The sequence below is a fragment of the Bombina bombina genome, chromosome 4 (assembly GCF_027579735.1).
Source record: "Bombina bombina isolate aBomBom1 chromosome 4, aBomBom1.pri, whole genome shotgun sequence".
Classification (NCBI taxonomy): Eukaryota; Metazoa; Chordata; class Amphibia; order Anura; family Bombinatoridae; genus Bombina; species Bombina bombina.
The window spans coordinates 484,217,697-484,240,895 of NC_069502.1; the positions used below are offsets into that span (position 1 = coordinate 484,217,697).

A 23,199-nucleotide genomic window follows, 5' to 3' on the forward strand; every position below is an offset into this window, starting at 1 on the left:
TCAAGTGTGACAGTGTAGTAGCGTCGCTCCTGACATGGACTTGAGTCCAGGAAGCAGGCAGCGAAACTCGTCAACGCTGATTGCTTATGGAGCTGTTAATTTGAGTCGGGATCATTTTGCAGAAAGATTCTCCCTGCATCTCTGGACTCTAACTTTTACCCATGCTCTCACTGAGAGACTGACAGGACTAGTTAAAACTCCAGTCCCATTTCGAAGAGTACTACCCTCCACAAGAGACTATTCTGAATCTTCCGAAACTTCTCTGCCAACCTCCTGTGACGAAAGAAAGAATGACTGGGGGATGAGGAGAGTGGGGGAGGTATTTAAGCCTTTGGCTGGGGTGTCTTGGCCTCCTCCTGGTGGCCAGGTTCTGAATTCCCACAAGTAATAAATGAAGCCTTGGACTCTCCTCCCCTTTAGATGGAAAAGGACGCCAAGGAAAAGGAGCAGGGCTAACCGCCGCAATGAAGTACAGGTAACAGCGCGAAGTAAAAATAATTTTTTTTTTTAAAAACAAACAAACAGATTTTGTAAAATAAATCTTAAAAACATTATCCAGATGGTCCCTAACTGATCCCCAGCCTAACCGCTTTGAAAAGAAAGAGCCAGTAACCGCATAGCGCAATTAACGGTTCGCTTAAAGAGACAGTAACACTTTTAAAAAAAATTTATTGAAAAAGTAAATATTTGTGGAAAAAAATTAATAAGAGAGCTGCTAAAGGGAATGTAGAGAACGATACCGGAAAATTTGGAACCCAATTTGAAAAGGTTTGGTGATAAGCACATAGGTAAAGAACCAAGGGTAAGGGCTGGTAACCCCCAAACTATATGGTATCTATGGAATAGGATACCAGTGATAGTGAATGGGCTATATGTGGTGTCTAAGTCACTTACCTTGACTGCAGAACCCCTGCACTGATCTTACCAGCTTATAGAGGCCTTTCTCCCTCAGAGGATATGATCAGATATACCTGTAACCTCTTTGGTAGAGGCTGACGGACGTGGTCCCCGAAACGCCAAAGAGCATTTATGGCTGGGAGATTTACTGACAATGTCATGAGAGGTAATCCTCAACCCCTGTTTCAGTCATCCATTTTCAATCTTCTTTAGAGAAAACTGAAAGAGGGGGGGATAGGGTCTCAAGTCAGGTCTGAGCCCCCAGTAAATAAATTAAAAATACACTTTTGATTGCCGAGCACTTCACTCAACCTCTCACATTGAAGACCAAGAACTAACTGGAGAGGAGCAGAGTTGGTAGGGATTGAAAGCTCTTGTGCGGGTTCTTGACCTCCACCTGCTGGCAGGAAGTATATCCCCATATGTTATGGACACCCATGGACTCTCCTCATTATATGAAAGAAACACATTTATTAGAATCACAAAGACTGGGAGTAATATGCATTATTGTACAGCATGAGTAGATGTTTAGCTCACATACACACACAAAGTCCATGTCATTTGCAAGTCTTGTGGTGGAAGGATTTTACAACTTTTCAAAGACTTGTTTTAACAAACAAAGTGTACTGTAATTCCTTACCTTCATGTGTTAGTTGTCTGTAGATCTCTTTATCTATAGTCAAATCAATATCATTGTATTTTTCACCACATTTAGACAAATAACTGTCTATGGAATCATAACGAGATTTACTTATCCGATATTTGTCATTCTTCAGAGGCTAGAGAAAACAAAGACAGTGGAGTGTAAAACACATAGACAACTCCTACTAGCCAAAAAATTATCTTAAGTTTTTTTCAGGAAAAAACTTACCAGGCAAATACAAGCATAGTGAAAATGCATCAGCTAAAGGAAGTTATGGCATACCTCCAATCCCCTTTCTTCTTTAGTTCTGTCATCTACTGATGCAGAGATTACACCCCAACGACAATCTATATCAGACACATATCCTCTGTAAAATGGGGCTGCAGCACTTAAAGCCATCTAAAATAAACATAAAATGAAGTAAGCAAATTAATTAGAATTTCTCGCAATACTGTGTGTGTGTATGTGTGTGTGTGTAGAATTCTTTGAGGGACTTTATAGTACTGATGAGACTTCTTAGATAATCTCTCCATAGCAGAGAACTTTAAACCATCAGGATGTGGTAAGCAGTGTGAGTTTTGGGGAGGGGGGGGGGGGGAGTTTATCTTAAATAAAAGACACATTGTTGAATTCTGACATATTATATACATACCACTATCGGACATATTGTGGCTAATTGGTCATAAAGACATCTGGCTTCAGAAATGCTGCAAGCTTGGAATGTCACCTACAGTAGAAAAAAAACAGAATTTATGCTTACCTGATAAATTACTTTCTCCAACGGTGTGTCCGGTCCACGGTGTCATCCATTACTTGTGGGATATTCTCCTCCCCCACAGGGAAAGGCAAGGAGAGCACACAGCAAGAGCTGTCCATATAGTCCCTCCCAGGCTCCGCCCCCCCAGTCATTCGACCGACGGTTAGGAGAAAAAAAGGAGAAACTATAGTGTGCCGTGGTGACTGTAGTGTATAGAGAAAGAAATTCTTCAAACCTGATTAAAAAACCAGGGCGGGCCGTGGACCGGACACACCGTTGGAGAAAGTAATTTATCAGGTAAGCATAAATTCTGTTTTCTCCAACATTGGTGTGTCCGGTCCACGGTGTCATCCATTACTTGTGGGAACCAATACCAAAGCTTTAGGACACAGATGAAGGGAGGGAGCAAATCAGGTTACCTAAACAGAAGGCACCACGGCTTGCAAAACCTTTCTCCCAAAAATAGCCTCCGAAGAAGCAAAAGTATCAAATTTGTAGAATTTGGACAAAGTGTGCAGAGAAGACCAGGTCACTGCCTTACATATCTGATCAACAGAAGCCTCGTTCTTGAAGGCCCATGTGGAAGCCACAGCCCTAGTAGAGTGAGCTGTGATTCGTTCAGGAGGCTGCCGTCCGGCAGTCTCGTAAGCCAATCGTATGATGCTTTTCAGCCAAAAGGAAAGAGAGGTAGCAGTAGCTTTTTTGACCTCTCCTCTTGCCAGAATAAACTACAAACAGAGAAGACGTTTGTCTGAAATCCTTTGTTGCTTCTAAATAGAACTTTAAAGCACGGACTACATCTAAATTGTGTAACAAGCGTTCCTTCTTTGAAACTGGATTCGGACACAAAGAAGGCACAACTATTTTCTGGTTAATATTCTTGTTGGAAACAACCTTTGGAAGGAAACCAGGTTTAGTACGCAAAACAACCTTATCTGAATGGAACACCAGATAGGGCGGATTACACTGCAGAGCAGATAATTCAGAAACTCTTCTAGCAGAAGAATAGCAACCAAAAACAGAACTTTCCAAGATAACAACTTGATATCTATGGAATGTAAGGGTTCAAACGGAACCCCTTGAAGAACTGAAAGAACCAAATTTAGACTCCAGGGAGGAGTCAAGGGTCTGTAAACAGGCTTGATCCTGACCAAAGCCTGAACAAAAGCTTGAACATCTGGCACAGCTGCCAGTCGTTTGTGTAACAAGACAGATAAAGCAGAAATCTGTCCTTTTAGAGAACTCGCTGATAATCCCTTATCCAAACCTTCTTGGAGAAAGGAAAGGATCCTAGGAATTTTAATCTTACTCCATGAGAATCCCTTGGATTCACACCAACAGATATATCTTTTCCATATTTTATGGTAATCTTTCTAGTCACAGGTTTTCTGGCTTGTACCAGAGTATCTATCACAGAATCCGAAAACCCACGCTTAGACAAAATCAAGCGTTCAATTTCCAAGCAGTCAGCTGGAGAGAAACTAGATTTGGATGTTCGAATGGACCTTGTACTAGAAGATCCTGTCTCAAAGGTAGCTTCCATGGTGGAGCCGATGACATATTCACCAGGTCTGCATACCAAGTCCTGCGTGGCCACGCAGGAGCTATCAAAATCACCGAGGCCTTCTCCTGTTTGATCCTGGCTACCAGCCTGGGAATGAGAAGGAACGGTGGAAACGCATAAGCTAGGTTGAAAGTCCAAGGCGCCACTAATGCATCCACTAGAGTCGCCTTGGGATCCCTGGATCTGGACCCGTAGCAAGGAACCTTGAAATTCTGATGAGACGCCATCAGATCCATGTCTGGAATGCCCCATAATTGGGTCAACTGGGCAAACACCTCCGGGTGGAGTTCCCACTCCCCCGGATGAAAGGTCTGACGACTCAGATAATCCGCCTCCCAGTTTTCCACTCCTGGGATGTGGATCGCAGACAGGTGGTAGGAGTGATCCTCTGCCCATTTGATGATCTTGGTCACCTCTCTCATCGCCAGGGAACTCCTTGTTCCCCCCTGATGGTTGAAGTAAGCAACAGTCGTCATGTTGTCTGATTGGAATCTTATGAATCTGGCCTTTGCTAGTTGAGGCCAAGCCCGGAGAGCATTGAATATCGCTCTCAGTTCCAGGATGTTTATCGGGAGAAGAGACTCTTCCCGAGACCATAGACCCTGAGCTTTCAGGGAATCCCAGACCGCGCCCCAGCCTAATAGACAGGCGTCGGTCGTGACAATGACCAACTCTGGTCTGCGGAAGCTCATTCCCTGGGACAGGTGATCCTGAGTCAGCCACCAACGGAGTGAGTCTCTGGTCTTCTGATCTACTTGAATCACTGGAGACAAGTCTGTATAGTCCCCATTCCACTGTTTGAGCATGCACAGTTGTAATGGTCTTAGATGAATTCGCGCAAAAGGAACTATGTCCATTGCTGCAACCATCAACCCTACTACTTCCATGCACTGAGCTATGGAAGGCCGTAGAACAGAGTTAAGAACTTGACAAGCGTTTAGAAGCTTTGACTCTCTGACATCTGTCAGGAAAATCTTCATTTCTAAAGAATCTATTATTGTTCCCAAGAAAGGGACTCTTGTTGACGGAGACGGGGAACTTTTTTCTATGTTCACCTACCACCCGTGAGATCTGAGAAAGGCTAGAACAATGTCTGTGTGAGCCTTTGTCTTTGAAAGAGACGACGCTTGAATTAGGATGTCGTCCAAGTAAGGTGCCACTGCAATGCCCCTGGGTCTTAGAACCGCTAGAAGGGACCCGAGCACCTTTGTGAAAATCCTTGGAGCAGTGGCTAGTCCGAATGGGAGAGCCACAATAGGTAATGTTTGTCCAGAAAGGCGAACCTTAGGAACTGATGATGATCTTTGTGGATAGGAATATGCAGATACGCATCCTTTAGATCCACGGTAGTCATAAATTGACCCTCCTGGATTGTAGGTAAAATCGTTCGAATAGTTTCCATTTTGAACGATGGCACTCTGAGAAATTTGTTTAGAATTTTTAAATCCAGAATTGTTCTGAAAGTTCCCTCTTTTTTTGGGAACTACAAACAGATTTGAGTAAAACCCCTGACCTTGTTCCACAGTTGGAACTCGGAGTATCACTCCCATCTTTAACAGGTCTTCTACACAATGTAAGAATGCCTGTCTCTTTACTTGGTTTGAGGATAAGTGAGACATGTGGAACCTTCCCCTTGGGGGTAGTTCCTTGAATTCTAGAAGATAACCCTGAGAGACTATTTCTAGTGCCCAGGGATCCTGAACATCTCTTGCCCAAGCCTGAGCAAAGAGAGAGAGTCTGCCCCTACTAGATCCGGTTCTGGATTGGGGGCTACCTCTTCATGCTGTCTTGGTAGCAGCAGCAGGTTTCTTGGCCTGTTTACCCTTGTTCCAGCCTTGCATTGATTTCCAAGCTGGTTTAGTCTGGGAAGCGTTACCTTCTTGTCTAGAGGCTGCCGAGTTGGAAGCCGGTCCGTTCCTGAAATTGCGAAAGGAACGAAAATTGGACTTATTCTTAGCCTTGAAAGGTTTATCTTGTGGGAGGGCATGGCCCTTTCCCCCAGTGATGACTGAAATAATCTCTTTCAATTCTGGCCCAAAAGGGGTCTTACCTTTGAAAGGGGTATTAAGCAATTTTGTCTTGGAAGATACATCCGCCGACCAAGACTTTAGCCAGAGCGCTCTGCGCGCCACAATTGTAAACCCTGAATTTTTTGCCGCTAACCTCGCTAACTGCAAAGCGGCGTCTAAAATAAAGGAATTAACTAACTTAAGTGCGTAAATTCTGTCCATGACTTCCTCATACGGAGTCTCCCTACTGAGCGACTTTTCCAGTTCCTCGAACCAGAACCACGCCTCTGTAGTGACAGGAATAATGCACGAAATAGGTTGAAGGAGGTAACCTTGCTGTACAAAAATCTTTTTAAGCAAACCCTCCAATTTTTTTATCCATAGGATCTTTGAAAGCACAATTGTCCTCAATAGGAATGGTCGTGCACTTGGCTAGAGTAGAAAACTCCCCCTCGACCTTAGGGACTGTTTGCCATGTGTCCTTCCTGGGGTCGACCATAGGGAACAATTTCTTAAATATAGGAGGAGGGACAAAAAGGTATGCCTGGCTTCTCCCACTTCTTATTCACTATGTCCGCCACCCGTTTAGGTATCGGAAAAGCATCAGGGTGCACCGGGACCTCAAGGAACTGTCCATCTTGCACAATTTTTCTGGGTTGACCAGATTGTCACAATCACCCAGAGTAGATAGCACCTCCTTAAGTAATGCGCGGAGATGCTCTAATTTAAATTTAAATGTCACAACATCAGGTTCTGCCTGCTGAGAAATTCTTCCTGTATCAGAAATTTCCCCATCTGACAAACCCTCCCTCACTGCCACTTCAGATTGGTGTGAGGGTATGACAGAAAAATTATCATCAGCGCCCTCCTGCTCTACAGTGTTTAAAACAGAGCAATCGCGCTTTCTCTGAAATGCTGGCATTTTGGATAAAATATTAGCTATGGAGTTATCCATTACTGCCGTCAATTGCTGCATAGTAACAAGCATTGGCGCGCTAGAAGTACTAGGGGTCGCCTGCGCGGGCATAACTGGTATAGACACAGAAGGAGATGATGTAGAACTATGTCTACTTCCTTCATCTGAGGAATCATCCTGGGCAACTTTACAATTTGTGACAGTTCTGTCCTTACTTTGTTTGGACGCAATGGCACAATTATCACACTATATTTGAAGGGGGAACCACATTGGCTACCATACATACAGAACATGATCTATCTGAAGGTACAGACATGTTAAACAGGCTTAAACTGGTTAATAAAGCACAAAAACAGAATTTATGTTTACCTGATAAATTACTTTCTCCAACGGTGTGTCCGGTCCACGGCGTCATCCTTACTTGTGGGATATTCTCTTCCCCAACAGGAAATGGCAAAGAGCCCAGCAAAGCTGGTCACATGATCCCTCCTAGGCTCCGCCTACCCCAGTCATTCGACCGACGTTAAGGAGGAATATTTGCATAGGAGAAACCATATGATACCGTGGTGACTGTAGTTAAAGAAAATAAATTATCAGACCTGATTAAAAAACCAGGGCGGGCCGTGGACCGGACACACCGTTGGAGAAAGTAATTTATCAGGTAAACATAAATTCTGTTTTCTCCAACATAGGTGTGTCCGGTCCACGGCGTCATCCTTACTTGTGGGAACCAATACCAAAGCTTTAGGACACGGATGAAGGGAGGGAGCAAATCAGGTCACCTAAATGGAAGGCACCACGGCTTGCAAAACCTTTCTCCCAAAAACAGCCTCAGAAGAAGCAAAAGTATCAAACTTGTAAAATTTGGTAAAAGTGTGCAGTGAAGACCAAGTCGCTGCCCTACATATCTGATCAACAGAAGCCTCGTTCTTGAAGGCCCATGTGGAAGCCACAGCCCTAGTGGAATGAGCTGTGATTCTTTCAGGAGGCTGCCGTCCGGCAGTCTCGTAAGCCAATCTGATGATGCTTTTAATCCAAAAAGAGAGAGAGGTAGAAGTTGCTTTTTGACCTCTCCTTTTACCAGAATAAACAACAAACAAGGAAGATGTTTGTCCAAAATCCTTTGTAGCATCTAAATAGAATTTTAGAGCGCGAACAACATCCAAATTGTGCAACAAACGTTCCTTCTTCGAAACTGGTTTCGGACACAAAGAAGGCACGACTATCTCCTGGTTAATGTTTTTGTTAGAAACAACTTTTGGAAGAAAACCAGGTTTAGTACGTAAAACCACCTTATCTGCATGGAACACCAGATAAGGAGGAGAACACTGCAGAGCAGATAATTCTGAAACTCTTCTGGCAGAAGAAATTGCAACCAAAAACAAAACTTTCCAAGATAATAACTTAATATCAACGGAATGTAAGGGTTCAAACGGAACCCCCTGAAGAACTGAAAGAACTAAGTTGAGACTCCAAGGGGGAGTCAAAGGTTTGTAAACAGGCTTAATTCTAACCAGAGCCTGAACAAAGGCTTGAACATCTGGCACAGCTGCCAGCTTTTTGTGGAGTAACACAGACAAGGCAGAAATCTGTCCCTTCAAGGAACTTGCAGATAATCCTTTCTCCAATCCTTCTTGAAGAAAGGATAGAATCTTAGGAATCTTTACCTTGTCCCAAGGGAATCCTTTAGATTCACACCAACAGATATATTTTTTCCATATTTTGTGGTAAATTTTTCTAGTTACAGGCTTTCTGGCCTGAACAAGAGTATCAATAACAGAATCTGAGAACCCTCGTTTTGATAAGATCAAGCGTTCAATCTCCAAGCAGTCAGCTGGAGTGAGACCAGATTCGGATGTTCGAACGGACCTTGAACAAGAAGGTCTCGTCTCAAAGGTAGCTTCCATGGTGGAGCCGATGACATATTCACCAGATCTGCATACCAAGTCCTGCGTGGCCACGCAGGAGCTATCAAGATCACCGACGCCCTCTCCTGATGGATCCTGGCTACCAGCCTGGGGATGAGAGGAAACGGCGGGAATACATAAGCTAGTTTGAAGGTCCAAGGTGCTACTAGTGCATCTACTAGAGTCGCCTTGGGATCCCTGGATCTGGACCCGTAGCAAGGAACCTTGAAGTTCTGACGAGAGGCCATCAGATCCAAGTCTGGAATGCCCCACAGTTGAGTAATTTGGGCAAAGATTTCCGGATGGAGTTCCCACTCCCCCGGATGTAATGTCTGACGACTCAGAAAATCCGCTTCCCAATTTTCCACTCCTGGGATGTGGATTGCAGACAGGTGGCAGGAGTGAGTCTCCGCCCATTGAATGATTTTGGTCACTTCTTCCATCGCCAGGGAACTCCTTGTTCCCCCCTGATGGTTGATGTACGCAACAGTCGTCATGTTGTCTGATTGAAACCGTATGAACTTGGCCTTCGCTAGCTGAGGCCAAGCCTTGAGAGCATTGAATATCGCTCTCAGTTCCAGAATATTTATCGGTAGAAGAGATTCTTCCCGAGACCAAAGACCCTGAGCTTTCAGGGATCCCCAGACCGCGCCCCAGCCCATCAGACTGGCATCGGTCGTGACAATGACCCACTCTGGTCTGCGGAAGGTCATCCCTTGTGACAGGTTGTCCAGGGACAGCCACCAACGGAGTGAGTCTCTGGTCCTCTGATTTACTTGTATCTTCGGAGACAAGTCTGTATAGTCCCCATTCCACTGACTGAGCATGCACAGTTGTAATGGTCTTAGATGAATGCGCGCAAAAGGAACTATGTCCATTGCCGCTACCATCAAACCTATTACTTCCATGCACTGCGCTATGGAAGGAAGAGGAACGGAAAGAAGTGTCCGACAAGAGTTTAGAAGTTTTGTTTTTCTGGCCTCTGTCAGAAAAATCCTCATTTCTAAGGAGTCTATTATTGTTCCCAAGAAGGGAACCCTTGTCGACGGAGATAGAGAACTCTTTTCCACGTTCACTTTCCATCCGTGAGATCTGAGAAAGGCCAGGACTATGTCCGTGTGAGCCTTTGCTTGAGGAAGGGACGACGCTTGAATCAGAATGTCGTCCAAGTAAGGTACTACTGCAATGCCCCTTGGTCTTAGCACCGCTAGAAGGGACCCTAGTACCTTTGTGAAAATCCTTGGAGCAGTGGCTAATCCGAAAGGAAGCGCCACGAACTGGTAATGCTTGTCCAGGAATGCGAACCTTAGGAACCGATGATGTTCCTTGTGGATAGGGATATGTAGATACGCATCCTTTAAATCCACCGTGGTCATGAATTGACCTTCCTGGATGGAAGGAAGAATTGTTCGAATGGTTTCCATTTTGAACGATGGAACCTTGAGAAACTTGTTTAAGATCTTGAGATCTAAGATTGGTCTGAACGTTCCCTCTTTTTTGGGAACTATGAACAGATTGGAGTAGAACCCCATCCCTTGTTCTCCTAATGGAACAGGATGAATCACTCCCATTTTTAACAGGTCTTCTACACAATGTAAGAATGCCTGTCTTTTTATGTGGTCTGAAGACAATTGAGACCTGTGGAACCTCCCCCTTGGGGGAAGCCCCTTGAATTCCAGAAGATAACCTTGGGAGACTATTTCTAGTGCCCAAGGATCCAGAACATCTCTTGCCCAAGCCTGAGCGAAGAGAGAGAGTCTGCCCCCCACCAGATCCGGTCCCGGATCGGGGGCCAACATTTCATGCTGTCTTGGTAGCAGTGGCAGGTTTCTTGGCCTGCTTTCCCTTGTTCCAGCCTTGCATTGGTCTCCAGGCTGGCTTGGCTTGAGAAGTATTACCCTCTTGCTTAGAGGACGTAGCACTTGGGGCTGGTCCGTTTCTACGAAAGGGACGAAAATTAGGTTTATTTTTGGCCTTGAAAGACCTATCCTGAGGAAGGGCGTGGCCCTTACCCCCAGTGATATCAGAGATAATCTCTTTCAAGTCAGGGCCAAACAGTGTTTTCCCCTTGAAAGGAATGTTAAGGAGTTTGTTCTTGGAAGACGCATCAGCTGACCAAGATTTCAACCAAAGCGTTCTGCGCGCCACAATAGCAAACCCAGAATTCTTTGCCGCTAACCTAGCCAATTGCAAAGTGGCGTCTAGGGTGAAAGAATTAGCCAATTTGAGAGCACGGATTCTGTCCATAATCTCCTCATAAGGAGGAGAATCACTATCGATCGCCTTTACTAGCTCATCGAACCAGAAACACGCGGCTGTAGTGACAGGGACAATGCATGAAATAGGTTGTAGAAGGTAACCCTGCTGAACAAACATCTTTTTAAGCAAACCTTCTAATTTTTTATCCATAGGATCTTTGAAAGCACAACTATCTTCTATGGGTATAGTGGTGCGTTTGTTTAAAGTAGAAACCGCTCCCTCGACCTTGGGGACTGTCTGCCATAAGTCCTTTCTGGGGTCGACCATAGGAAACAATTTTTTAAATATGGGGGGAGGGACGAAATGTATACCGGGCCTTTCCCATTCTTTATTTACAATGTCCGCCACCCGCTTGGGTATAGGAAAAGCTTCTGGGAGCCCCGGGACCTCTAGGAACTTGTCCATTTTACATAGTTTCTCTGGGATGATCAAATTCTCACAATCATCCAGAGTGGATAATACCTCCTTAAGCAGAGCGCGGAGATGTTCCAACTTAAATTTAAATGTAATCACATCGGGTTCAGCTTGTTGAGAAATTTTCCCTGAATCTGAAATTTCTCCCTCAGACAAAACCTCCCTGGCCCCCTCAGACTGGTGTAGGGGCATTTCAGAACCATTATCATCAGCGTCCTCATGCTCTTCAGTATCTAAAACAGAGCAGTCGCGCTTACGCTGATAAGTGGGCATTTTGGCTAAAATGTTTTTGATAGAATTATCCATTACAGCCGTTAATTGTTGCATAGTAAGGAGTATTGGCGCGCTAGATGTACTAGGGGCCTCCTGAGTGGGCAAGACTCGTGTAGACGAAGGAGGGAATGATGCAGTACCATGCTTACTCCCCTCACTTGAGGAATCATCTTGGGCATCATTTTCAGTGTCACATAAATCACATTTATTTAAATGAGAAGGAACCCTGGCTTCCCCACATTCAGAACACAGTCTATCTGGTAGTTCAGACATGTTAAACAGGCATAAACTTGATAACAAAGTACAAAAAACGTTTTAAAATAAAACCGTTACTGTCACTTTAAATTTTAAACTGAACACACTTTATTACTGCAATTGCGTAAAAGTATGAAGGAATTGTTCAAAATTCACCAAAATTTCACCACAGTGTCTTAAAGCCTTAAAAGTATTGCACACCAAATTTGGAAGCTTTAACCCTTAAAATAACGGAACCGGAGCCGTTTTTAACTTTAACCCCTTTACAGTCCCTGGTATCTGCTTTGCTGAGACCCAACCAAGCCCAAAGGGGAATACGATACCAAATGACGCCTTCAGAAAGTCTTTTCTATGTATCAGAGCTCCTCACACATGCGACTGCATGTCATGCCTCTCAAAAACATAATTTATGCTTACCTGATAAATTCCTTTCTTCTGTTGTGTGATCAGTCCACGGGTCATCATTACTTCTGGGATATAACTCCTCCCCAACAGGAAATGCAAGAGGATTCACCCAGCAGAGCTGCATATAGCTCCTCCCCTCTACGTCAGTCCCAGTCATTCGACCAAGAATCAACGAGAAAGGAGTAATCAAGGGTGAAGTGGTGACTGGAGTATAATTTAAAAAAAAAAAAAAAAATTTACCTGCCTTAAAAACAGGGCGGGCCGTGGACTGATCACACAACAGAAGAAAGGAATTTATCAGGTAAGCATAAATTATGTTTTCTTCTGTTATGTGTGATCAGTCCACGGGTCATCATTACTTCTGGGATACCAATACCAAAGCAAAAGTACACGGATGACGGGAGGGATAGGCAGGCTCATTATACAGAAGGAACCACTGCCTGAAGAACCTTTCTCCCAAAAATAGCCTCCGAAGAAGCAAAAGTATCAAATTTGTAAAATTTGGAAAAAGTATGAAGCGAAGACCAAGTTGCAGCCTTGCAAATCTGTTCAACAGAGGCCTCATTCTTAAAGGCCCAAGTGGAAGCCACAGCTCTAGTGGAGTGGGCTGTAATTCTTTCAGGAGGCTGCTGTCCAGCAGTCTCATAGGCTAAACGTATTATGCTACGAAGCCAAAAAGAGAGAGAGGTAGCAGAAGCTTTTTGACCTCTCCTCTGTCCAGAATAAACGACAAACAGGGAAGAAGTTTGACGAAAATCTTTAGTTGCCTGCAAGTAGAACTTGAGGGCACGAACTACATCCAGATTGTGTAGAAGACGTTCCTTCTTTGAAGAAGGATTTGGACACAAGGATGGAACAACAATCTCTTGATTGATATTCCTGTTAGTAACTACCTTAGGTAAGAACCCAGGTTTAGTACGCAGAACTACCTTGTCTGAGTGAAAAATCAGATAAGGAGAATCACAATGTAATGCTGATAACTCAGAGACTCTTCGAGCCGAGGAAATAGCCATTAAAAACAGAACTTTCCAAGATAACAATTTTATATCAATGGAATGAAGGGGTTCAAACGGAACACCCTGTAAAACGTTAAGAACTAAGTTTAAACTCCATGGTGGAGCAATAGCTTTAAACACAGGCTTGATCCTAGCTAAAGCCTGACAAAAGGCCTGGACGTCTGGATTTTCTGACAGACGCCTGTGTAACAAGATGGACAGAGCTGAAATCTGTCCCTTTAATGAACTAGCCGATAAACCCTTTTCTAAGCCTTCTTGTAGAAAGGACAAGATCCTAGAGATCCTAACCTTACTCCAGGAGTAACGTTTGGATTCACACCAGTATAGATATTTACGCCATATTTTATGGTAAATCTTTCTGGTAACAGGCTTCCTAGCCTGTATCAGGGTATCAATAACCGACTCAGAAAAACCACGTTTTGATAAAATCAAGCGTTCAATTTCCAAGCAGTCAGCTTCAGAGAAGTTAGATTTTGATGTTTGAACGGACCCTGTATCAGAAGGTCCTGTCTTAGAGGTAGAGACCAAGGCGGACAGGATGACATGTCCACTAGATCTGCATACCAAGTCCTGCGTGGCCATGCAGGTGCTATTAGAATCACTGATGCTCTCTCCTGTTTGATTTTGGCAATCAATCGAGGAAGCAGCGGGAAGGGTGGAAACACATAAGCCATCCCGAAGTTCCAAGGTGCTGTCAAAGCATCTATCAGAACCGCTCCCGGATCCCTGGATCTGGACCCGTAGTGAGGAAGCTTGGCGTTCTGGCGAGACGCCATGAGATCTATCTGTGGTTTGCCCCAACGTCGAAGTATTTGGGCAAAGACCTCCGGATGAAGTTCCCACTCCCCCGGATGAAAAGTCTGGCGACTCAAGAAATCCGCCTCCCAGTTCTCCACTCCCGGGATGTGGATTGCTGACAGGTGGCAAGAGTGAGACTCTGCCCATCGAATTATCTTTGATACTTCCATCATTGCTAGGGAGCTTCTTGTCCCTCCCTGATGGTTGATGTAAGCTACAGTCGTGATATTGTCCGACTGAAACCTGATGAACCCCCGAGTTGTTAATTGGGGCCAAGCCAGAAGGGCATTGAGAACTGCTCTCAATTCCAGAATGTTTATTGGAAGGAGACTCTCCTCCTGATTCCATAATCCCTGAGCCTTCAGAGAATTCCAGACAGCGCCCCAACCTAGTAGGCTGGCGTCTGTTGTTACAATTGTCCAGTCTGGCCTGCTGAATGGCATCCCCCTGGACAGGTGTGGCCGATGAAGCCACCATAGAAGAGAATTTCTGGTCTCTTGATTCAGATTCAGAGTAGGGGACAAATCTGAGTAATCCCCATTCCACTGACTTAGCATGCATAATTGCAGCGGTCTGAGGTGTAGGCGTGCAAAAGGTACTATGTCCATTGCCGCTACCATTAAGCCGATCACCTCCATGCATTGAGCTACTGACGGGTGTTGAATGGAATGAAGGACACGGCATGCATCTTGAAGCTTTGTTAACCTGTCCTCTGTCAGGTAAATCTTCATTTCTACAGAATCTATAAGAGTCCCCAAGAATGGAACTCTTGTGAGAGGAAAAAGAGAACTCTTCTTTTCGTTCACTTTCCATCCATGCGACCTTAGAAATGCCAGAACTAACTCTGTATGAGACTTGGCAGTTTGAAAGCTTGAAGCTTGTATTAGAATGTCGTCTAGGTACGGAGCTACCGAAATCCCTCGCGGTCTTAGTACCGCCAGGAGGGCACCTAGAATCTTTGTGAAGATTCTTGGGGCCGTAGCCAATCCGAATGGAAGAGCTACAAACTGGTAGTGCCTGTCTAGGAAGGCAAACCGTAGATACCGGTGATGATCTTTGTGGATCGGTATGTGAAGGTAAGCATCTTTTAAATCCACTGTGGTCATGTACTGACCCTTTTGGATCATGGGCAAGATTGTCCGAATAGTTTCCATTTTGAACGATGGAACTCTTAGGAATTTGTTTAGAATCTTTAAATCTAAGATTGGTCTGAAAGTTCCCTCTTTTTTGGGAACCACAAACAGGTTTGAGTAGAACCCTTGTCCTTGTTCCGACCGCGGAACCGGATGGATCACTCCCATTAATAACAGATCTTGTACACAGCGTAGAAACGCTTCTTTCTTTATCTGGTTTGTTGACAATCTTGACAGATGAAATCTCCCTCTTGGGGGAGATAATTTGAAGTCTAGAAGGTATCCCTGAGATATGATCTCTAGCGCCCAGGGATCCTGAACATCTCTTGCCCAGGCCTGGGCGAAGAGAGAAAGTCTGCCCCCCACTAGATCCGGTCCCGGATTGGGGGCTCTCGGTTCATGCTGTCTTTGGGGCAGCAGCAGGTTTCCTGGCCTGTTTGCCCTTGTTCCAGGACTGGTTGGGCTTCCAGCCTTGCCTGTAACGAGCAACAGCTCCTTCCTGTTTTGGTGCAGTGGAGGTTGATGCTGCTCCTGTTTTGAAATTCCGAAAGGGACGAAAATTAGACTGTCTAGCCTTAGCTTTGGCTTTGTCTTGAGGTAGGGCGTGGCCCTTACCTCCTGTAATGTCAGCGATAATTTCTTTCAAACCGGGCCCAAATAAGGACTGCCCCTTGAAAGGTATATTAAGTAATTTGGACTTAGAAGTAACATCAGCTGACCAGGATTTTAGCCACAGTGCCCTACGTGCCTGTATGGCGAATCCTGAGTTCTTAGCCGTAAGTTTGGTTAAATGTACTACGGCCTCCGAAATGAATGAATTAGCTAGTTTAAGGACTCTAAGCCTGTCCATAATGTCGTCTAGCGTAGATGAACTAAGGTTCTCTTCCAGAGACTCAATCCAAAATGCTGCCGCAGCCGTAATCGGCGCGATACATGCAAGGGGTTGCAAAATAAAACCTTGTTGAACAAACATTTTCTTAAGGTAACCCTCTAATTTTTTATCCATTGGATCTGAAAAAGCACAGCTATCCTCCACCGGGATAGTGGTACGCTTAGCTAGAGTAGAAACTGCTCCCTCCACCTTAGGGACCGTTTGCCATAAGTCCCGAGTGGTGGCGTCTATTGGAAACATCTTTCTAAATATTGGAGGGGGTGAGAACGGCACACCGGGTCTATCCCACTCCTTAGTAACAATTTCAGTTAATCTCTTAGGTATAGGAAAAACGTCAGTACTCGCCGGTACCGCAAAGTATTTATCCAACCTACATAGTTTCTCTGGTATTGCAACGGTGTTACAATCATTGAGAGCTGCTAAGACCTCCCCTAGTAATACACGGAGGTTCTCCAATTTAAATTTAAAATTTGAAATATCTGAATCCAATCTGTTTGGATCAGAACCGTCACCCACAGAATGAAGCTCTCCGTCCTCATGCTCTGCAAGCTGTGACGCAGTATCAGACATGGCCCTAGTATTGTCAGCGCACTCTGTTCTCACCCCAGAGTGATCACGCTTGCCTCTTAGTTCTGGTAATTTAGACAAAACTTCAGTCATAACAGTAGCCATATCTTGTAATGTTATCTGTAATGGCCGCCCAGATGTACTAGGCGCCATAATATCACGCACCTCCCGGGCGGGAGATGCAGGTACTGCCGCGTGAGGCGAGTTAGTCGGCATAACTCTCCCCTCGCAGATTGGTGAAATTTGTTCACATTGTACAGATTGACTTTTATTTAAAGTAGCATCAATACAGTTAGTACATAAATTTCTATTGGGCTCCACCTTGGCATTGGAACAAATGACACAGATATCTTCCTCTGAGTCAGACATGTTTAACACACTAGCAATAACTTGCAACCTGGTTATAATCTTTTTTAGCAAAAACGTACTGTGCCTCAAAGAGGTACTTAAACGATTAAATGACAGTTGAGATAATGAACTGAGAAACAGTTATAGCATCAACTTTAAAACAACACAACTTTTAGCAAAGGTTTTGTTCCCATTAGTAAGATAACATAACTAAATTTGACATAAAAATTATTGAGTAACGTCTTTATCCACAGTCAATATAAAAAATTCTCACAGCTCTGCTGAGAGAATGTACCTCCCTTCAAGAAGTTTGAAGACCCCTGAGATCTGTCAGAGATGAACCGGATCATGCAGGAAAAATAACAATAGCTGACTGGAAATTGTTGATGCGTAGCAAAGAGCGCCAAAAACGGCCCCTCCCTCTCACACACAGCAGTGAAGAGAAACGAAACTGTCACAATTCAAAGCAAACTACTGCCAAGTGGAAAATAAAGCCCAAACATTTATTTACTCAGTACCTCAGCAATGTAAACGATTCTACATTCCAGCAAAAACGTTTAACATGATATAATACTTATTAAAAAGATTAGTGACCTTTAACAGAGTAGTTCCGGTGAAGTACCATTCCCAGAATACTGAAGTGTATACATACATGTCATTATAACGGTATAGCAGGATTTTCTCATCAATTCCATTCAGAAAATAAAAACTGCTACATACCTCAATGCAGATTCATCTGCCCCTGTCCCCTGATCTGAAGCTTTTACCTCCCTCAGATGGCCGAGAACAGCAATATGATCTTAACTACTCCGGTTAAAATCATAGTAAAAACTCTGGTAGATTCTTCCTCAAAGTCTGCCAGAGAAGTAATAACACGCTCCGGTGCTATTATAAAATAACAAACTTTTGATTGAAGTCATAAAAACTAAGTATAATCACCATAGTCCTCTCACACATCCTATCTAGTCGTTGGGTGCAAGAGAATGACTGGGACTGACGTAGAGGGGAGGAGCTATATGCAGCTCTGCTGGGTGAATCCTCTTGCATTTCCTGTTGGGGAGGAGTTATATCCCAGAAGTAATGATGACCCGTGGACTGATCACACATAACAGAAGAAAACAAGTGCGCAATACCGGCGCGAAAATGAGGCTCTGCCTATGATTAGGGAAAGCCCCTAAAGAATAAGGTGTCTAAAACAGTGCCTGCCGATATTATTTTACCAAAATACCCAGATTAAATGATTCCTCAAGGCTAAATATGTGTAATATATGAATCGATTTAGCCCAGAAAATGTCTACAGTCTTAATAAGCCCTTGTGAAGCCCTTATTTACTGTCTGAATAAAAATGGCTTACCGGATCCCATAGGGAAAATGACAGCTTCCAGCATTACATCGTCTTGTTAGAATGTGTCATACCTCAAGCAGCAAAAGACTGCTCACTGTTCCCCCAACTGAAGTTAATTCCTCTCAATAGTCCTGTGTGGAACAGCCATGGATTTTAGTAACGGTTGCTAAAATCATTTTCCTCTTACAAACAGAAATCTTCATCTCTTTTCTGTTTCAGAGTAAATAGTACATACCAGCACTATTTTAAAATAACAAACTCTTGATTGAATAATAAAAACTACAGTTAAACACTAAAAAACTCTAAGCCATCTCCGTGGAGATGTTGCCTGTACAACGGCAAAGAGAATGACTGGGGTAGGCGGAGCCTAGGAGGGATCATGTGACCAGCTTTGCTGGGCTCTTTGCCATTTCCTGTTGGGGAAGAGAATATCCCACAAGTAAGGATGACGCCGTGGACCGGACACACCTATGTTGGAGAAAACCGTTTTAAAACAAAACCGTTACTGTCTCTTTAAATGTTAAACAGGGCACACTTTATTACTGAATATGTGAAAAACTATGAAGGAATTATCCAATCTTTACCAAATTTTCACCACAGTGTCTTAATACATTCAAAGTATTGCACCCCAATTTTCAAGCTATTAACCCTTAAAATGTGGAAACCGGAGCCGTTTTTAATTTTAACCCCCTTACAGTCCCAGCCACAGCCTTTGCTGCAACTTCACCAATCCCAGGGGGGTATATAATACCAAATGAAGCCTTCTAGGAACGTTTTTAGTGGATTCCAGACCCTCACACATGCAGCTGCATGTACTGAACTCAAAATTAACTGCACAGTAATGGCGCGAAAATGAGGCTCTGCCTACTACAGAGAAAGGCCCTTCCTGACTGGGAAGGTGTCTTAACAAGTGCCTGGTGCTAAAAACGTTCCCCAATGTTATAAAAGTGTGAAATACAACTTTAAACTGCATATAATACTTAAATAAAGCAATCGATTTAGCCCATAAAAGTGTCTACCAGTTTTATAGCCCATATTAAGCCCTTTATTCTGTTTGAGACTAAGAAAATGGCTTACCGATCCCCATGAGGGGAAAATGACAGCCTTCCAGCATTACACAGTCTTGTTAGAAATATGGCTAGTCATACCTTGAGCAGAAAAGTCTGCAAACTGTTCCCCCCAACTGAAGTTATCTCATCTCAACAGTCCTATGTGGAAACAGCAAACGATTTTAGTAACTGCTGCTAAAATCATAATCCTCTCACAAACAGAAATCTTCATCTCTTTCTGTTTCAGAGTAAATAGTACATACCAGCACTATTTTAAAATAACAAACTCTTGATAGAAGAATAAAAAACTACAACTAAACACCACAAACTCCTCACCATCCCCGAGGAGATGCTACTTGTTCAGAGCGGCAAGGAGAATGACTGGGGGGGCGGAGCCTGGGAGGGACTATATGGACAGCTCTTGCTGTGTGCTCTCCTTGCCTTTCCCTGTGGGGGAGGAGAATATCCCACAAGTAATGGATGACACCGTGGACCGGACACACCAATGTTGGAGAAAAAGGAAAAACTCAAATCAGAAATTTAGCCTTTTTCTTATTCAAACACAATTAGGTAAAGGAAATTTAGACTCTACAAAAACAAAGTATGCTTACATGATAAATTCATTTATTTCATGATAGTGAGAGTTCACAAGCAATCACTAGAAAAAGGCAAAAGACCCAACATAGCAGAGAAACATTCTCATAATCCTTCAACTAATATACGTCCAAAAAAACCTTGGAGTAGCTTGTGATTTAAGAGTGAGGCCATGAAGTCTATGTCTTGCCTGTCCAAACAACTGACAGTCTGGTCAAATAGCTCCTGACTCAGGGACCATTTGCCGGGATGGAGAAATTGACAACTGAAAGTTCCCTTTCCATTTGTCCACACCAGGAATGTGGACTGCAGAAACCATGCAATGATGGCATTCTGCCCAAGTCAGAATGTGGGCTACCTCTCATTACTAAAGCACTTTAAGTACTGCCTTAGTGAAGGGACTGGAGTAATCACTCCCATAGTTACTAGGTCTGATAAACTTGCCAAGAAAGCTTTGGCCTTTAAATGGATCATTTGTAATATGAGAGTGAAGGAATCTTGCCTCAGGCCTAAAGTTTCCCTTTTCAATACTGAGGAAGAGGATGTGGGCAGTCTGCTGAATGTAGCTCAATGATGGTCTGACTGTACAGGCATTTCTAGTAGGAGGCTGTTTTTACTTTTTTAGATATTTCAATACAATGTTCAGGTAAGTGTGTTTGGCAGTTTTTTGGGTGGTTTTACGCACAATTAACTTTTAGAAGTTACTCAGCTCTTTAATAGCCTCATTTAGTATTTTTTTCTAGCAGATCCAAGCAGCAGACTAGTGATATATCCCTTTATGATCAGGTTACTGCAAGACAATCATAAAGTATGTTTGCTCCATAGAGTACTGCCAGGAGTTTTATACTCCTTTTCAAAAAATTTAAGTCTTATTTGTAAATTTTAACAGACAATAGAAACATTTATTTCTGTCACTATCATAGTTTCCAGTTTTATGATTTGATTTACACAATGTTCAGGGTGAGGCTGAAAGCCTATGTCGTACCCCTGGGAAATTATGTTCAGTACCCAAGAGTCAAGAAATTACTTTTTTTTGTTGTTGTTGTGGTTTAAAGCCTCCTAAAAAGCTTAATTCTGCCCCCAGCACCTTCATGCAGATTTGGAGGAGAGGGCAGGCTTTTTGGCCTATTTGTAATTAGATCAAGAAGAAAAAAAGGCTTCCACATGGGCTTGTAGTTGTCTGACTTTTGAGACACTGAGGAGGAGGATCTTTGCATCTTGGAATGAAAAATGAGTGAAAATGTCCAGTGGAATTAACCCTGCCCTTAGAGGTTTTTGTACTGTGGCTGGAAATCTCCTTTACCTGCAGTGACTGTTGCAATAATAGCAACCAGTCCAGGTTCAAAGAAAATCTTTTCATGGAATGGTAGTGAAATAAGTCTGCTTTTTTATACCATACTAATCAACCCATGACTTGAACCATAAAGCTCTTCTAGCCAGAACTGTGATAGCAGCACTTTTTGCATTAATGCAGGTCATAACAGCTGCATCACAAATGAAAACGGCTTGCAGTCTTGACCAACCTCAAGCAATCTTGAATTTCTAGGGAAATAAGGTCAGTTTTCACACCAGACTGCATTAGTTGTAGATACACATGCTACACTGCCAGATGGACGAAACATACAGCCTGCCAGCTGGAAGGATTGCCTGTGAAGGCTTTCTGTCCATTGGATCCTTGACAGAGGTACTGTCCTATAATACAGGGGTTTTCAAACCCAGTATCATGATACCACCATTCCACATTCGTGACCCTATTTTTATGCTTGGTCTGAAAAATTTTGAAGTAGTATAAAAAATACAAAATAGCTGCGATTTTTTTCAAAGTGATTAAAATGTGTGCATATTTTATTCCTGATAGTAGTCAAACTTGAAAGCATTGTAAAAAGGTAATAACACACACTCTCATAAAACACAAACACTCTAATACAACACCCACCACACACACACACACCACTTACACAAGTTGCGACCCAGTAAACATGGTGTTGCGACCCAGTACAACCCATGGTTTGAAAAACCCTGCTTTAAAGGAATAGTAGATTGCCTAGCTAGAGTGGAGATTTTTTTTTCCCAGAGGAAAAAAAAGTGAATATGTTCTTGAATTTGGCAGAGGAAGCAAACTGAATGCCTAGCTTGTTCAATTCCTTATTATTAGGTCAGAAACTGAATCTGGAACAGGGAAGGTAGATGGTTATTTTGGAGCTGCCTTAAAGAACTTATCAATCTTTTTAACAGATTGTTTGTGTGTAGTTGGAGGATTCTCAACCTCCAAGGCTAATAAAACAAAAACATGCATAAAATTAAAAGTACACTTCTCATATTTCATCAGCTAGAGGGTCCTTGGTTTCTAAATACCTGTCTTCAGCAGCGGAGGATTTGGATTCTATTGTACTCCTGGATTGCACATTGTACCTTAAGTATGTCCCTGATGAGCCTAGAGACCCCAAAGGGTTCTCTTCTGCCCTTTGCATGCATTTGCTCTTAACTGGTGGAGGTATGACAGCCATCAGTTCTGAAATTTCAGAGTGGATATTTTGCTTCAAATTAGGGGACAGGTCAATATAGCTGTACTAGGGATAACACGAACAGGTAGTAAATCCCTGAGCACTCTGCTGCAAATGTAACGCTGTATGACTCAGCCTAGCATCAGACAGAATCAGTGCATACGTGGCATAACTGAGTGAGGGTACACACCACTATAGGAATCATTGTTGAAAAGGGGTTAAATAAAAAAAAGTTTAAAATGGCAAAGGGATAAAATGATATAGTAATTTTAAAAAGCTCTTGAATAAAGGGTGCTCACCACTCCAGAGGATAAATTGCTGTGTTTCTGCAAGATGGCAAGTACACTATTTTTGCGTCAAAAATTAATCCCAGAGGTCTCAAGAGAAGATTAGGCTTGCAAAAATATAATATTTTCCCTCCAAAGGTCTGGAAATGCTACTGATCATTAGTCTGCTGAATAAGAGTGGTGTGCACTAAAGCAGACAGCAGTAAATGTAAAGAGACAGTACCCCACCTTTTTCTGTAGCGTAGCTCCCCTTCTCTCCCCCTTTATTTTCTGCAGTGTAGGGTCCTCCAACTTCCTCTGGACCAGAACACCCACCTCCCAGAGTCCCTCTCACACCTCCCGTCAGCACCAGCAGATGATCGTTACA

At 43.3% G+C, this 23,199-nt stretch overlaps 1 protein-coding gene across 1 annotated transcript in view; it reads right to left on the reverse strand.

The window, feature by feature from the left end:
* GCLC (glutamate-cysteine ligase catalytic subunit) overlaps positions 1-23,199 on the reverse strand; it is a gene marked incomplete in the record, with an annotated part of 285,087 nt that overhangs the window by 176,844 nt on the left and 85,044 nt on the right. Inside the window, 3 exon segments of the mRNA XM_053710384.1 lie at positions 1,538-1,676; positions 1,823-1,939; positions 2,193-2,267. Coding sequence (XP_053566359.1) covers positions 1,538-1,676; positions 1,823-1,939; positions 2,193-2,267 — 331 coding nt within the window.